This window comes from Camellia sinensis, chromosome 9 (genome assembly GCF_055761805.1).
Source record: "Camellia sinensis isolate YWXY chromosome 9, ASM5576180v1, whole genome shotgun sequence".
NCBI classification, from domain to species: domain Eukaryota; kingdom Viridiplantae; phylum Streptophyta; class Magnoliopsida; order Ericales; family Theaceae; genus Camellia; species Camellia sinensis.
In genome coordinates this window covers 164,332,055-164,349,133 of record NC_138969.1, presented here as the reverse complement: position 1 = coordinate 164,349,133, position 17,079 = coordinate 164,332,055, and the positions used below count along the sequence as shown (strand labels likewise).

Genomic DNA, 17,079 nt, shown 5'->3' with positions numbered 1-17,079 from the left:
TCAAACATACTAATTTTTTTTTTAACCTCATATTTTCACCATAAAGCTAAAAAGTTACTAAAATAATCTGCTCCCAAACGAGATCTTAGTAATTTTGTCAATATGAATACTTCAAATGCATTTTGACAAATGAACGAAAATTCCCCCATTTTCTACTAATTATACTTCTTTCAATGCTATGTTGTCATTACAAGATGATGCGTATTAAATGCTAGAATGACACAATTAGGCCAAGTTTGGCATACACAAAATAATTCATCTTTTTATCTTTTTATCTTTTTTCCATCACATCACCTTTCTACTTTTCTGCACATCTTTTCGTAAAAAGACAAAAAATACACTTATTTAGGTCATCCCAAACAACCCCTTATTTAGTAGTTTCGAATCACCAACTTAGTACGTATGGTGCTCTTGGACCAATAAGGCGAATATTTAGAGTTAACCACGGATGAGAGACATGGTTGGCTCTATCTATACCGTTTGTGCTCCTTTATTGGTTGGCAGCACCACTACCACATGCCATGGCAATGCTCTCCAAGACTGCTGAATAATTTTTTCAAATTGATAATAATTAATTATAGGTTTTTAGGATGATATATATGTTTGTACCCAAGATGAGAGACTGATACTGTAATTTAAACAAACATGTATTGTTTTTTTTTTTTTTTTTTAAAAATTTTTATCCTTATGTGTGTTTGGTATTGTGTGTATGCAGCTGTCCATGCTATAGATTTGGGAAAAACATGAGACGAGCTGGTTTTGGTTCTTGTCTTGTTCAGGTAATTTATTTTGCTCATTTAAAATCCTCACCATTTTTTTTTAGACTAATGATTGAGACCCCACAAAAACTCCACCCCCACAACCGCCACATCATCTAATGTAAGAGAGAAAAGAAAAACAAAAACACATATGGACCAATCACACACATTTGAGAGTCATGAAAGTCCCCAAATTGGGCTTTCCAAACTTTTTTCCTTTTTTTAACACCCATAATTAGCTGCCTACTCTTTTTAACATATTTGTCTGTTCATGAACTATTCATTCCTGGATGTCCAAGTGTTAGTAATGGGCGCCCATGTGGCATGACCATTTAAATTTAACATTTGATCCTTATCCAAATAGGTTTTGATTTTGAAATCAAACCTATTTAGGATAACCACTCTTGAAACAGACGTTATCAGTTTGAACTGATATAGATAGATATAATATATATTAGATATTATCTGTATCTTAACTGATATGGATAGATATTATAATATATTAAATATCTGATATGGTTATGGGTAATCTGAAAAAAAGGAAAAACAACGTAGTCTGTTTTTCTACCCACATTCTGACTCTCTCCCAAAAACACAACGATCAAGTCTTTGACACTGTGGTTAGTGTGGGTGATATTCAATCTGTGATATCACTCCACTGCTGGGTTGGTTCATCAAGAAGTTTCCTAGAAGCACGTGATTTATCCAAGAAGGTTCTATCATCAAGAAGGTATGATCTGATCATTTTAATCCGCTGCATATTCTGTGTTTTTTTCAGTTAACATTGGTATCAGAGCCTGTTAATGGATATTTTCGTGTTTTCCTCATGTGTATACTTTTATATGTATATGTATATATTATACACATGAATATTTGTAGAAATTTTTTTTTTTCAGATTAGGAGCATAAAAATATTTTTTTATGTTCTTTAATGTCTTTTTTCATATCATAAATAGTTTTATTTTGAAAAAAGGAGTCCGGCAGTACAAAAATCGGACCAGAAAACACCCTGGAAGGCGGCGCGTGGCCTGCACGCGCCACCTGACGCCGTGGGCCGTTTCCACGCGCCTCCACGCGCAGCCACGCGCCTCCACGCGCCAGCTGCTCACCCGACGCGCTTGCACGCGCTTTCACGCGCGCGTCAGCGGCGCAGTCACGCGCGCGCCCTCCGCGCCACGCACGCGCGCCGTGCGCTGAGCCGCGAGCCGAGCCGCGCGCTGAGCCGCGAGCCGAGCCGCGCGCTGAGCCGCGAGCCGAGCCGCGTGCTGAGCCGCTAGCCGAGCCGTGAGCCGAGCCTCGAGCCGAGCCGCGTGCTGAGCCGCGCCGTTTTCCTCGGCTGGCTTGGCTGCTGGCGATTAGGCACTGTTTGTTTTGTTTTTAATTCTGAACTGCGTTAAATGATCATAATTAATTCATTACATATTTGTTTTATGCGTGGCTTATACTGTTAGACTCAGAATTAAGTTTTCTACATTCTGTAAAATTTTGAAAATTTTCAGAAAATATAAATTATTTTTCCTGTGTTAATAATTCATTTTTTATGCTTTAAAATGATTCTGGTATTGCATAAATAATTTTCTGGGGCTGAAATATTTATTGTAGACTTCTGAAAGGTTTTATTATTTACTGGTAATATTGTCTCATTTTATCAGTTTCTGGATTTTTTATTTCTAATTTTATGTGTATTTATTAGTCATTTAAAATTCCAGAATATTTCAGAAAAATTTCAGAATATTTCAGAACAATGTACATTTTAATTATGGCATAATCTGAATATTGTTTCTGTTTACTAGTTTCTGGATTTTTTATTTCTAATTTTATGTGTGTTTAATTAGTTATTTAAAATTCCAGAAAATTTCAGAAAATTCCAGAAAATTTCAGAAAATTCCAGAAAATTTCAAAAAATGATGTACACTTTAATTATGGCATAATCTGCATATTAAATACAATTTTTTTTGATTTTTTAATATGTTGCAATTAAAGCATGATTATTTATTTATTTATTTATTTGAATTCCATCATTAAATAAATATAGCATGAGTTGTTTGCAAATTTATATTGAGATGCTATTGTATGGAATTTATCATGCTTTGTATATGCCATAAATAGTGGGAGATTGTTTGATTATTTTTTGCGCATGGAATGAAATTAAATTTTGATAATTATCACTAGAGGCGCAAGAGATGATTACGAGCATAGCAAATTTTCGATCTTGAGACATGTGTAAAATTATCATTATTTAATTTAGATTCTTTTTTGCTGCAAAATATTTTGTTTTGTGTTGCTATCATTAATATCCCCTGCGCATTTTTATTTACTCTGTATGTAGAAATGGCTGCTAAGTCAGTGGTGGCAGACTTAACTAAGGGAGAGAAATTGGATGGCGACAATTACGACATATGGCGCCGTAAGATCCAATACCTCCTCAATGAGCAAGAAGTGTTGACCACACTTGAACAAGTGATGGTTGAGCCAGAGCAGGGCAATACAGCTCAACATCGTCGTGATCTTGAAGCCTTTCAGACTTGGCGTAACAAAGATCGGTGTGCGCGCTTTACTATGTTGAGCAGCATGCACAACGACTTGATTAGTGAGTTTGAGCATTGCCCGACTGCATTTGAGATGTGGGAAGCTCTCAAGCAAAAGTTTGGTATTACCTCTTTGGCAAAGCTACGTGGGCTGACTATGAAGTTTGACTCATATCAGAAAAGGGCGCATCACTCGATGAAGCAGCATTTGAGAGTCATGTCAGCCATGATACGTGAGCTTGCGGCTGCTGGGCATAATTTGACTCAAGAGCAGCAAGTACAGGCTGTGATATGCTCTCTGCCAAATTCTTGGGAGCAGATGAAGCAGAACATGATGCATAATGAGAGTGTGAAAACATTCGAAGACATATCGCGTCATTTGGAGCTAGAGGATGAGCGCCTTGAGGCGGCTAAGTCTGATGGTTCTGCTATGGTGGTTGAGTCAAGCTCACGTAGGACTTCTCAGTTCAAACGTGGAAAAGCAAAAGGTGCCCCCAAGAAGCAAGCAGCGGCTGCGCTTAAGCCCAATGGCGCTAGAAATTTCAAGCGTAGGGGCAAGAGAGGTGGTAAGAAGGCAAAGGCTAAATTGACATGCTTTAACTGTAACAAAGAAGGACACTTCGCTCGGGATTGCCCTGAGCAGAAGAAGGTACTCCCTTACTTAATTTCTCGCATTCAATGCTTTGTGTCTAGTCAAGCATTAATTGCTCATTCTCCTCATTTTTGGGTTGTAGACTCCGGAGCAACAGACCACATCGCGAGGGACAGAGTAGGGTTCGTTGAGTATCGTCGAGTACCTGCTGGGAGCAGAAAAGTTTACATGGGGAACGAGTCCAGTGTGGAGGTGCTTGGCATAGGCACATTCAAGCTGGAAATGCGACGAGGGCGCACCTTGTATCTTCATGATGTTCTTTATGCTCCGGATATTCGGCGAAACTTAGTTTCAGTTATTAGCATGATGAGCCTTGGTTTTAGCTTTTGTTTTGAGAATAATGGTGTTAGCATTTTTTTGGGAACAATTTTTTATGGTTTTGGTTATCTTTCAGATGGTTTTTTAGTTTTGGATGTGGATGATTCTAGTATCAATAAAAATGCCAATGGCTCTATTTCTAATATTGCATTTTTTTGTGATAATGATTCTATGAGATGGCATGCTAGATTAGGCCACATAGGGCAAGACAGGATGACTAGATTGGCTAGAGAAGGTCTTTTAGGCCCACTCGCTAGAGTCACTTTGCCTACTTGTGAGCACTGTCTTGCTGGAAAGGCAACAAGAAAACCATTTGGGAAAGCCATAAGGGCATCTATCCCATTGCAACTTATTCATTCTGATATATGTGGACCAATGAATGTGAGGGCAAGGCATGGAGCCCCCTATTTCATCACATTTATAGATGATTGCACACGTTTTGGTCATGTTTATCTGATTTCTCACAAGTCAGAAGCATTGGATTGCTTTAGACGGTATGTTAATGAGGTTGAGAATCAATTAGACAAGAGCATTAAAGCTCTAAGGACTGACCGAGGACGTGAGTATCTATCTGAGCAATTTAAAGTGCTCTGTGAGGAAAAAGGAGTTATCAGGCAATTGACAATTCCTAGGACTCCGCAACAAAATGGTGTAGCGGAGAGAAGGAATCGCACATTGCTTGACATGGTTAGATCAATGATGGCGCAAGCTAATCTTCCAATTTCTTATTGGGGAGATGCTTTGTTGACTGCTGCCTACGTCCTTAACCGTGTGCCCTCCAAATCAGTTCCTTCCACCCCATATGAGATGTGGACTGGCAAAAAGCCTGATTTGGGCAATTTGCGGCCTTGGGGTTCGGCAGCTTACATACACAACGCTTCTCATAAGTTTGGGAAGTTGGGCCCTAGAGGAAAGAAGTGTATCTTCATTCGCTATAGTGAGCATTCTAAGGGCTATGTGTTTGTTGGGGAGCATCCGGATGGAAGTGTGACTGAAATTGAGTCGCGAGATGTGGATTTCCTAGAGGAGGATTTCCCTAGCAGAGGTGAGGTAACTAGAGAAGTAGAATTCTACGAGATGGAGGATCTACTTGAAGGCGCACCTAGTAGCTTAGTAGAGAATGAGGAAATAATTCCTCAAGCTCCTAGGGACAGTGGGAGCGATCTACTTACCCATGGATTGGATCCAATGGATGAGGATTCTCAACTACGTAGAAGCAAACGTGGAGCTATACCCCGTCGTCGTTTTGAGATTGAAGGGGAAGCATTCATGATTGCTCCGAGTGATGAGATGGAGCCTAAGAATCTCAAAGAGGCTCTCTCATCCCCTGCTAGTAAAGAATGGAGTATTGCAATGGAAGAAGAAATAGAGTCTATGAAGAAAAATCATGTCTGGGACTTGGTTGATTTGCCGCTAGGGCGCAAGACTATTGGGAACAAATGGGTTCTCAAAATCAAGCGCAAGGCGGATGGTTCCATAGAAAGGTATAAGGCTCGCCTAGTGGCGAAAGGTTACACCCAACGAGAGGGTGTGGACTATGAGGAAACTTTTTCACCAGTTGTAAGGTTTGCCTCTATTCGCCTAATCCTGGCCATAGTAGCTCAGTTGGACTTAGAGCTATATCAGATGGACGTTAAAACTGCATTTCTCAATGGAGAATTGGATGAAGAGATCTATATGGATCAACCAGAAGGCTTTGTGGCAGTAGGTCAGGAGCGCAAAGTTTGCAAGCTTCAACGATCTATTTATGGCTTAAAGCAATCATCCAGACAGTGGAATCTGAGATTTCATCGAGCCATTATTTCAAATGGGTTTACGATGATTGATGAAGATCACTGTGTGTACGTTAAGCGGTCCAAGGACATTTTTCTGATATTGTCATTATATGTAGATGACATATTATTGGCTGGAAATGACAAGGAGATGATTGTCGCCACTAAAATGTGGTTGTTCTCTACATTTGAAATGAAGGACATGGGTGAGGCGAGCTATGTGCTCGGTGTTAAGATCCTCAGGGATCGCTCTAGGAGACTTCTTGGTTTGTCTCAAGAGACTTACATTAAGACTATTCTAGAGCGGTTCCAGATGCAGAGCTGCAAACCCATTGACACTCCTGTTGCAAAAGGCGAGAGCCTAAGCCTTGATATGGGTCCTAAGACTCAAGAAGAAAATGAAAAGATGGCCCGTGTTCCCTATGCAAATGCTGTTGGAAGCTTGATGTATGCTATGATGTGTACACGTCCTGACATTTGTTATGCAGTCGGATTGGTGAGTCGTTACCAATCCAACCCAGGACCAGCTCATTGGAAAGCAGTTAAGAGGATATTACGATATCTTAGAGGAACTGCAGATTACACACTTTGCTACCAGAGTTCAGATCTACATCTAGTTGGCTATTGTGATGCTGACTGGGGAGGAGACCTAGATGAGCGTAAGTCTACTTCAGGATATGCTTTCATGCTTAGCGATGGTGCTATTTCTTGGAGCAGTAAGAAGCAATCCTGCATCGCCTTATCGACCATGGAGGCTGAGTTTGTGGCTTGTTCATCTGCCGTTCAGGAAGCCGTGTGGTTGAGGAGATTCCTTCAGCATTTGGATGTTGTCACACACACTTCAGATCCTGTGACTATCCATTGTGACAGCATGGCTGCACTCGCTTACGCTAAGGATCCTAAATACCATGGCAGAACCAAACACATTGATGTGAGGTTTAATTTTATCAGAGATATTTTGGCGCAGAAAGAAGTGATCCTGGAGCACATCCCTACAAGTCGCATGGTTGCGGACCCTTTGACTAAGCCCATTGCTAGAGATGTTTATCTTACTCATGTTAGGGCTTTAGGACTACGTAGGTGGTGATTTTTTATGTGTATTCAGTTGAACTCTTTTTTTTTGGGGATATTAATGCCATTAGTATTCATACTTGTTTCTATCACACATTTATGTTTACTACTTTTAGTAATGGTTTGTGAATTAGCATACACAAAACAATTAAATTGATGTTAGCAGGCAAGATTGGCTCACTCACACGAGCAATCGCCCTTAGCGCTGGGTAGCGAGTAAGGATGAGACTAGAAGCTAAAATTATCCACTAGCTATGTCGCCTTGGTTGAAGCCAAGATGAGGTCTTGTTAGAGACCGACCATGGATATGAGAGTACCCACTTTTCCATGATATGTCTGTTATGGATAGCCAGATGCGAGATCTCATTTGATGCCTGAGAGGCGAGCAAATAGAGAATTCGAGTTAGACGCTAGGAAGCGACTCGTGCGCTTAAGAGCGACTAGACTAAGATCTGTATGGTGTGTGAGTTTAACATCACTCTTTGGAAGAGTAACTCCACTATAACATGCATTCATACTGCATGTGCTTATCGACCCGTTAGCGAGGTGAAAGAATGGATCCCTGCTTCTTCACCGTGTGAGTCCTAAAAGTCTTTTTTTGACTTTACTTTGTGCCTTTTGTGACCTTTGACTATGTCATAAGATGAGGAGTTGATGTTCAGCTACTTTGGTATGTTGCCTGCGGTCATGTATGATTCGGCTTTAAGGGACATTACTGGGAAAGCGGTCAATTTCAAATTGAATGATATGAGGGTGAAGGGAAGATCATCTAGTTCTACATCTCTGCTCTATATTCACTGTCGACAACTCACATCGCTCTTTATAGGATGCTGATTGGGTGTGAATATAATGCGGGACCTAGGAAAGTCAAACATGCTCTTTGAGGGATTAGAGATGTTTTTGGACTGATGTAGCTAGATGGGTCTGGGTACATGAGACACTATTTCTGTTCTTTTTGGGTTGATGTCTCTATGCTGACTCATGTTGAGTTTCTAGTATAGAGCTCCCACTTGCAGGTGTTCTCAGCGGTCGCACGGTGCATTGGCTAGTATGAGATTGTTCGTTTTTGGGGAGATTGAGATAGAGATGTGGCAGTGTCATGCCAACTCATGTGCGAGTGGGAGATGTTAGTAATGGGCGCCCATGTGGCATGACCATTTAAATTTAACATTTGATCCTTATCCAAATAGGTTTTGATTTTGAAATCAAACCTATTTAGGATAACCACTCTTGAAACAGACGTTATCAGTTTGAACTGATATAGATAGATATAATATATATTAGATATTATCTGTATCTTAACTGATATGGATAGATATTATAATATATTAAATATCTGATATGGTTATGGGTAATCTGAAAAAAAGGAAAAACAACGTAGTCTGTTTTTCTACCCACATTCTGACTCTCTCCCAAAAACACAACGATCAAGTCTTTGACACTGTGGTTAGTGTGGGTGATATTCAATCTGTGATATCACTCCACTGCTGGGTTGGTTCATCAAGAAGTTTCCTGGAAGCACGTGATTTATCCAAGAAGGTTCTATCATCAAGAAGGTATGATCTGATCATTTTAATCCGCTGCATATTCTGTGTTTTTTTCAGTTAACACCAAGAAAGAAAATTTAAATATCAGAAGTTGAATTCTTAATAAAATCTCTGATGAATTGGTCCGACATTTTGTTTTCTTCGTTTCTTATATTTTCAGAACCTTAAATGCACCTTATATTTACCAAAGTTCCCAGATAATCCTAGTGCTGAACCTTTATGCTGTCTAAGCCATTTCAAATTAGTTTAAGCCTACCCACGTGGCTTGACACTTACCATTCACTCCGTAGTAGCTTTTCAAGTCAACTTATGTCACAGTTCTGGCAATGTTAGTAAGCTATGACCGATGATCCATTTATTTACATATGCTAACTGATATTGCTGTTGAAATTATCATTTTAAGTACTGGGGACACTGAATCATTTTTTGTTCTGTATATTCATTCCTACATTTCAGTTGTCATATATGTTTCTAAAAGTCTGAAACATTTATAATAAGTTTCATTTCTCATTCTAATTTTGCAGGGAATTGTGTATTTCATTCTTGCTGCTGCTGCATTTCTCAACTGCATAGCCTTTGTTGTGACAAAGAGAAATTGCTTTCTATTTTTGGGTGGTGCTTTCACCATCTTAGTTGGAACATATTTGGGATTTTACCGTACAAAAATTAAGAAGAAGTTTAACATCAGGGTGAGTTTCTCCTTAGATATTCATATTTTATGGATTTTGCATTTGGTTGAATTGTCAACCACCTACTCATCTCAAAGCTTAAGCTACTAGAGACTCTAAGCAGGCTAAATAGATGCAAATATTTTAATTATCGGGTTAGCAGTGAGATTCAAACACACGATCTATTGCTTGCTTTGATACCATGTTGAATTGTTAGTCACCAACTCATCTAAAAGTTTAAAAGTTTTTAGTGAGTGTAATAACTTGATTGTTTATATCTATCAATACATTTGTTTAGGAAACACATTACCGATTAATTTAAAACTTAATTTGTAATGTTTTATGTCATGTGTCTCCTAATTATTTTTTTATTCTCATCATTTGTAAACTCTTTTTCCCTATCAAGCTTGGTTGCTAACTTTTTCTCCCCTCAATACACATTTCTTTGATTATGATCTGAGCCGTACCAATGAATGAAATTCCTTTAGTGTGCACATTAGTACTTGTTCTCAAGAACTAATCCCTGCACGTGCAAATGTACTGGAACTTTTAGCGTCTCACATCAGTTATAGATGATGTCTAGGATGGAACCTATAAGACGGCGCATGACACCTCCATTGTGGAGGCGCCTTTTGAGTTAGAGCCCAAAGGGACAAACCCTTGAGGCCAGCTGTTGAACAGGGCCATAGGGACAAACCCTTGAGTTAGAGCGTTGAACATGGTATCAGAGCCAAAGATCATTTGTTGTGGGGGCATTTTTTGGATTGGAACCCAATGGACAACTAGCAAGGCTAGCAGTTGGATTGGGCCATAGAGGACAATACTTCCAGGTAGAGGTTGAGCGGCGTGTCTAACAGAAACAGAAATCCAAGATTACAAATATGCTTCTTCTGGAAAGTCTAAACATTCTTGTACATATGAATTATATTGCTTCCATTGAAAAGGATTCAAATTTGCTTTTATTTCAATCTCTTATATGACCAAATCGAACTTTTGACTTCATACACTCCTTCCTTATCCTTTCATATAATTAGTATATAATTTTCAAAGATGTGTTTCTTAACTGACTTGTGTTTGCATAGCCAATGCCATTTTTTGGTTAATTTCACTTCTTAAAAACATCTTGAGCAGGCTGACATCTTTTGGTAAAAATTGTTTTACAGGGTAGTGATAGTTCACTAGATGATTGTGGCTACTATCTTGTATGCCCTTGCTGCACATTATGTCAGGTTTGTTTGAAATTTTTGATTAAACAACTACATGTTAAAATAAAATGAAAATAAATTTAAATTACATATTTCTTCCATTTGAGTTTTTCCAACATAGTTCTTATTTTTCTTATTATATTTTTTGGAAATGATTAATTAATAATCTAGTTATACAAATCAGGAATCTAGAACATTGGAGATGAACAATGTCCAAGATGGGACATGGCATGGCCGGGGTGACACAATCTGCATAGGGGGCTATGGCGAAGGCAACAAATCATTCTTTCAGTTACGTCCACCGCCTATTATGTCAACTGAGTCTCCTGACCCTTGCAGCATGCCAAAAAGTATAAATGTCGATGAGCACTCGTGGACCACAGAAGTTGGTCATTCTGTGCCTTTGGTCGCACCATCCCAATATTAGCTATGACAATGTATGTATGTATGTACAGTCTGTAGTGTTATATGATGGAAATGTATTGTTAGGATTATTCATCTAGTTTGATTTGGATAGGGATTCAACAATCGACTGCCATTTGAGTCGATAAACCATGTAGTCTTAGTGCTGTTCTGAATTTCTAGCAGAAGCCCCAGGTTCTCACCTCCAAATATTCTCCTTAACGCTGTATTTAGTTTGGATATTTGAGAAAGGATTTGGAAAAGAAAAGGAAACAAGTGTGTAAAACCAGGTGAAATTTTTTATTCACATTTCACTTACTTTTTCTCTTTCCATTTATAAATTCTTTCTAACATCTCCCAACCAAACACAGATGTGTATATGCAAAGAATTTCAAGTGTTTCATTCTTTATGTAAGAATGATTAAGATCTAATAAGCATGTATATGGGCACGGGAAGGAACACAAGACACAAGGATTTTAAAATTAAAAAAAAAAATTTAAAAATTAAAGTGTAAACGCACCCTCTGTCCGATCCCAAAAAAAAAAAAAGAAAACTTGCCAAAGTAATTCTAGGCAGCTGGCAGTGGTATAAGAATTTCTAAAAGGGTGGGTGGAGCAAGTGCTGATTCTTACTGTTGCCCCCAAAAGGGAAGGGTAAATTATATCATAGGTTCCTTTACTTTGACTTTGAGTGAAATTTCCCTTTTACACCGTCAATTGTTATTAACATTTTGGACCAAAAACAAGTGTAAAATTAAAGAAATTAAAGTAAATTTTTAAAAAAAAAAAAAAATTGTAGAACTATCAGTGTAATTTATAATATGAGTAGCACGTGAAATTTTTCATTCAAAATACTATTGACTAGTAATGGAGAGACTATATTGAAACATAATTAGAAGTGTGGAGTTTAAATTGATGACATTGAAAATATGGAGTAAAGTGAAATTTTATTTAAATTAGAGACATCAATAGTATAATTTCTAAAAAAATAAATTAAAAAATAGTAGAGGACCTTATTAGTTATTATGGTTCTAGTTTTGAACAAGAAGGGTGAAATGTGCAAGTCCTCTATGCAAGCTTGGTGTATAAACCCTAACATCACAACATATAATTTTTAATTCATAGCTATGTTTGGTTTGATTTTCTGAAACTATTTTTTTATTTTTTTAAAAAAACAGAAAAATAAATATTAAAAATATATTTTAAAAATTATTTCTATCATCCAAAAAGATAAAATTATATAAAAATAATAGGTGTGTTGGATTTTTTTTTTTCCACGATTTTTTTTTAATAGAAAAATATTATGAAAACCAAACCAAATATGCCAGTCTACTAATTGGGGAGAAAGCAAACAATTTTCAGCAGTGTTTCTAACATAGAGAAAATCACATAATAGAACACAATTGTGCTATCTGCACAGAAATAATTAAACACAAAATGCAGATATGAGACAAAAAAATATTCGCATTTGAAGTTAAGAACATGTTCACATCTATAATTGTGAACATTTATCTCACACCTGTGTGCATTCTATGCTCTATTCCTTCTGTACATCTAGACTTTTCAACATAACATAGATGTTTCATAAGGGTTGTGTTCTAGAACTTCTACGTATGTTACATTTCTGTAATCCCCATTTGTTCACATAGACTTATTGGACAAGTTTAGCTAAACTATCAGCACGTTGATTCCCCTATGTATACAAAAAAAGAAAATAAACTTTGTGAAAGTATGAAAATAATGTTTTGCAAATAATGAAACCAGAAGACAAAATACAACGAATCAAGCCTTATTAACTTGCTCAATACGTGTTCATTTGATATATAAAAACAATATTAAAAAAAAAAAAAGTAGCCTAAGCCATATCTCTCCAATTTAAGAATGGGACGAGCAAAAGTTGTTGCAAGTGTGAAACCTATACCATTTGTACCAATAAATAAATAAATAAAATAAAAAGAGAAAGAAGAAAGAAGAAAGGAGGAAGAAGAAACGTTAACACATAACCCATTAAGGCTACATTTGATTGGGAGTTCGGAAGGGAGGATTGGATTGATAATTCATGTGTAATAAAATATCATGAGATTAGTTATTCCATGAGAGTATGAATCCCCGCTCATGGTGGGATTAACATTCCCGTTGGAGGGTTGGAATAGTTAATCCTCTCTCACAAATTAATGGTTAAAATATCATTTTGCCCTCCACTTTATAAAATTCAATAAAATTATATTATATAAAAGGAGGGTTTTTAGGTAATTTTATAAATTTAACAAATACCACCACACTATTATATAAATAAACACACTTCATCTTACATCTCTAATCTAATATCACCACAACTAATAATTTCCTCACTCAATTTCTCTCACACAAATTAATGGTTAAAATATCATTTTGCCCTCCACTTTATAAAATTCAATAAAATTATATTATATAAAAGGAGGGTTTTTAGGTAATTTTATAGATTTAACAAATACCACCACACTATTATATAAATAAACACACTTCATCTTACATCTCTAATCTAATATCACCACAACTAATAATTTCCTCACTCAATTTCACCGTACTCATAATCTCATCCTAAAGTGCCATTGCATAAATTTAAAAATTAAGAATTGGTAATCTCATTTTGATCCTTTTATTTTTAGTTGTAACAATTAATCCCTCATGTTTTAAGTTAAGCTGTAATTTTACCGCTCCGTCTGTGAATTAAATTCAAAGGAAAAGTCACATTGCAATTTGACAGTAAAAGTGCAGAGGTGCCAAGTATAATTAAGATAAATTTCACTTTATATCCTTACACTTTAACTACGGACCTTTTAATTATCCCAATCAATCCTTTGTGCTTCAGTCAAGTTGCAATTGGATCTATTTTTGTAACACCGTTTCAAAAATTAACCAAGAATAGCCAATTAATTATATTTAAGATAAATTACACTTTTCACCCTTATAGTTTGGCCCAAATTTTTCTTTGGTTCTTATTATTTTAAGTTAAACAATTTAATCCTCAAAGTAGTTTCAATTTGGTCATTTCATGTAAATTTCTTGTTATTATTATTATTATTATTATTATTATTATTATTATTATTATATGTACACTTCAGGAAACTAACAAGTGTCTCAAAATTGCTAATTTTAACTTCCAACTTGAATGAAAATGCTAAATTAAAACTAGAATTGAAGTGTAAAGATCAAATTATTCATTTGAAACAATATAGAGCAAAGTAAAATTTAGATCAAATTATAAGGATTAAAAGTATAATTTACCCTTACATTTATTATTTTTACACTTCTACTAAAATCTCACTTTAATTCCTTCATTTGAGACCCACTGTCAATTTCCTAAACAACATTACAAGACTGAATCTAATTGCAACTAGATTCAAAATCTAAGATTGATTGAAATTATTAAATAATCATACGTCAAAATAAATGTAAAATACAAGAGTGTTGAATAGCACTCAAATTAATACTTTAGAGCTTCCATTTCTTTGAGCCCTTACCTCCAAAATTTAAAATATTTCTAAAACCTCCTCTGAGCTAACATTGTGATGCTTTATTGGTCTCACGATATTGGAGTTGTTGGAAAAAAAATTTACTCATTGCCATTGCTAAGGGAGTGCGAACTATCCAAAGCTTTTTGGGAAATATTTACCGCCGAAGAAGACTTGCCGCTGGTGTGTGTAGGTTTTGGAAATTTTGAAGTGTGTAGGTAGTGATGGAAGTAGATACTCTCAAAACCGTATGCTATGATTCGGTGGAGGGTTAATTGTGAGATGGGATAATCCAATTTTATTCATGTCGTTTGTAATAATTTTATTTAAAATTATTATTGTAATAAAAAATATAAAAAATAAGGGTCTAAAGTAATAATTATTGTGTTATTAACCGCACTAAAAATATAAAATGGTGTAAAATGAAATTTGCCCATTTATATCAGCATGTGTTTAACGTTTATTTTTTTTAACAACTTTTCATCGTTACATGAATACTCTTCTTCTAAAAATCTTTAATTGGCTCCAATAATTAATGATAGTACCTAGTGGTAATAAAATATGTCTCAATTTCATTAGTGAACAATTGAATGGGTTTAGGTGACCCAACAATCACCAAGTAATTTCAGGTTTCAGATAAGAGTAGACGGTACAAAGTCTAAGTCTAAGTCTAACACATGATAATTATTATATAATTGATCACTTTTCTTTGCAAAATGCAATTGGCTAGCTGTCTTTGTTACTTTTTTTTCTCCTCTTGATACATATTTTCCTTCACTCGGTACAGCTAATACTTGTACACTGTGTTTTGACTTTAAATTTAACAAGAGACTTGTGAGAGAAAATAATATTATACACAAATCAATTTATATAAATTTCATTTGTATTTCACTCATTGAAAAGATAAATTAAATTTGTATACATTTTAATGCTTACTTTTTAAATTAAATTTGAACAATCTTTATCACTCAGCTCCATAAATTTATATATTATAAAGAACATTAAGCACGTGTAAATTGTTAACAACGTAACTAAAACTCATTTGAGATTTGCTCGAAAAATCAAAGTTAAAACATTTTGTAAACTCGTACAAGTTTGAATTTAAGATTGAAGCCTTATTTGAGAACGTGTTAAATTAACTAAAAGTTAATACAAAAAATCAATTTATTCTTTTTATTTTTTATATGTCTTTTTGTAATTCAAAAAATTATTAAAAAATTAATTCCCTTATGATTTTATTTTATTTTATTTTTTCTTCTAATTTTTTCTCTCTATAACTCTATAATAAAATTCAAAATCCAACACACAAATTTTGAATTCTTCCTCTATTTGGTTTGGAGTTTTTTAAAACAATTTTTTGAGTTTTCAATTCATTTTTTTATATTCTTACTATTTAGATGTATTTAAAAAAAAATTATAAAATATTAAAAAATAAACTAAAAATAAAAAAAATACGAAAAAAAAACCTTAATTGTCCTACCGTTTAAAAAAAGATCTGAAAGCAAAAGAATTTCAAACGTGGTGTGCTATTTTTGTCTTATTATCCATTTTTTAAAAATAAATTATTGATCTAGAACTTTTTAACATGCTTTAAAGTTACAGATGACGAAGGGCAAATGACGTCACACGAATCATGCTCGTAATTGATTGTCTCCGGTACGCTAAGGTGGATTTGGACGGTCCAATTGAATTGGGTACGTGGGGCCATTATGATCTCACTCTTTTTATTTTAGATAATTTACGCTAACACTTTTTGAAATTTTTGTTTAATACAGATTTTTTTTTTATTTAAAAAATTATAATTACCCCTTATTAAATTAAAATAATATATTTGTCTCTTAATTTTTATGTATATAAAAAAATAAAATAATACTGATATTTTGTTCATGTTATTTTAAGAGAAATAACAATTATCTTATTTGGTTAACTTATACAAAAAATAAAATTTTTTATTTTTCCTATTTTTTTTATTTTTACTGAATTTTTAAAAATATTTTAATCAATTTTTTTTCCTTTTTTAAATATACCTAATTTAGATATACTTAAAAAGTATAATATTTTGTGATTTTTTTTTAAATTCACTAAATACAAAAACATATAAAAATATAAAAAAATTAGTAATACTGTAATAAATGTGAATGACGGCATTTGATAATACTGTAATAAATGTGGGTGAATAGATAAGATAGAAAAATGATAGTGGGAATAAAAATGAAAAATTCTATGCATATATAAAAATTTATACAAAAAATATTATAAAAATATTGTGATAGTGATATTGTTATAAATATAAATCATGTATATCATCATTCAATAAAAATATGTTTAGATAGAATTTAATGATGAAAAATTGTAGAATGTAACCATAATGATAAGAAAAGGAAATTGTAGAAAATATGACAAAATAGTCATTTAGAAAATTTTAGAGGATAACATCAGCAATTCAGGAAGTAATTTTTAATGAAATTACAAACCTCAGGGAGAGAAATGTAATTTTTCAAACGTGAGGAAGGATTTGTATTAAATAAAAACTTCAGAGGGTGTCAGTGTAATTTATATATTTATTTTGAATGTTCTTTAATGTATATAATAATTTAATTGGTTTATGTCACAATCACATTATAATATTATATTTGTTTTTAAAAAAATAAAAAAAAATATTTT

At 34.6% G+C, this 17,079-nt stretch overlaps 2 protein-coding genes across 2 annotated transcripts; both read left to right on the top strand.

Annotated features, from left to right (window-relative positions):
• Positions 1-2,322: 2,322 nt before the first annotated feature.
• On the top strand, positions 2,323-11,239 carry LOC114317744 (retrovirus-related Pol polyprotein from transposon TNT 1-94). The gene is made up of 4 exons (XM_082887913.1): positions 2,323-8,655; positions 9,171-9,335; positions 10,478-10,543; positions 10,704-11,239. Exon 1 carries the CDS (start codon positions 3,090-3,092, stop codon positions 7,113-7,115), a length of 4,026 nt encoding a protein of 1,341 aa, XP_082744039.1. The 5' UTR covers positions 2,323-3,089; the 3' UTR covers positions 7,116-8,655; positions 9,171-9,335; positions 10,478-10,543; positions 10,704-11,239.
• LOC145788913 (uncharacterized) lies at positions 8,973-10,946 on the top strand. The gene is made up of 4 exons (XM_082889513.1): positions 8,973-8,978; positions 9,171-9,335; positions 10,478-10,543; positions 10,704-10,946. Exons 1-4 carry the CDS (start codon positions 8,973-8,975, stop codon positions 10,944-10,946), a joined length of 480 nt encoding a protein of 159 aa, XP_082745639.1.
• Positions 11,240-17,079: the final 5,840 nt, after the last annotated feature.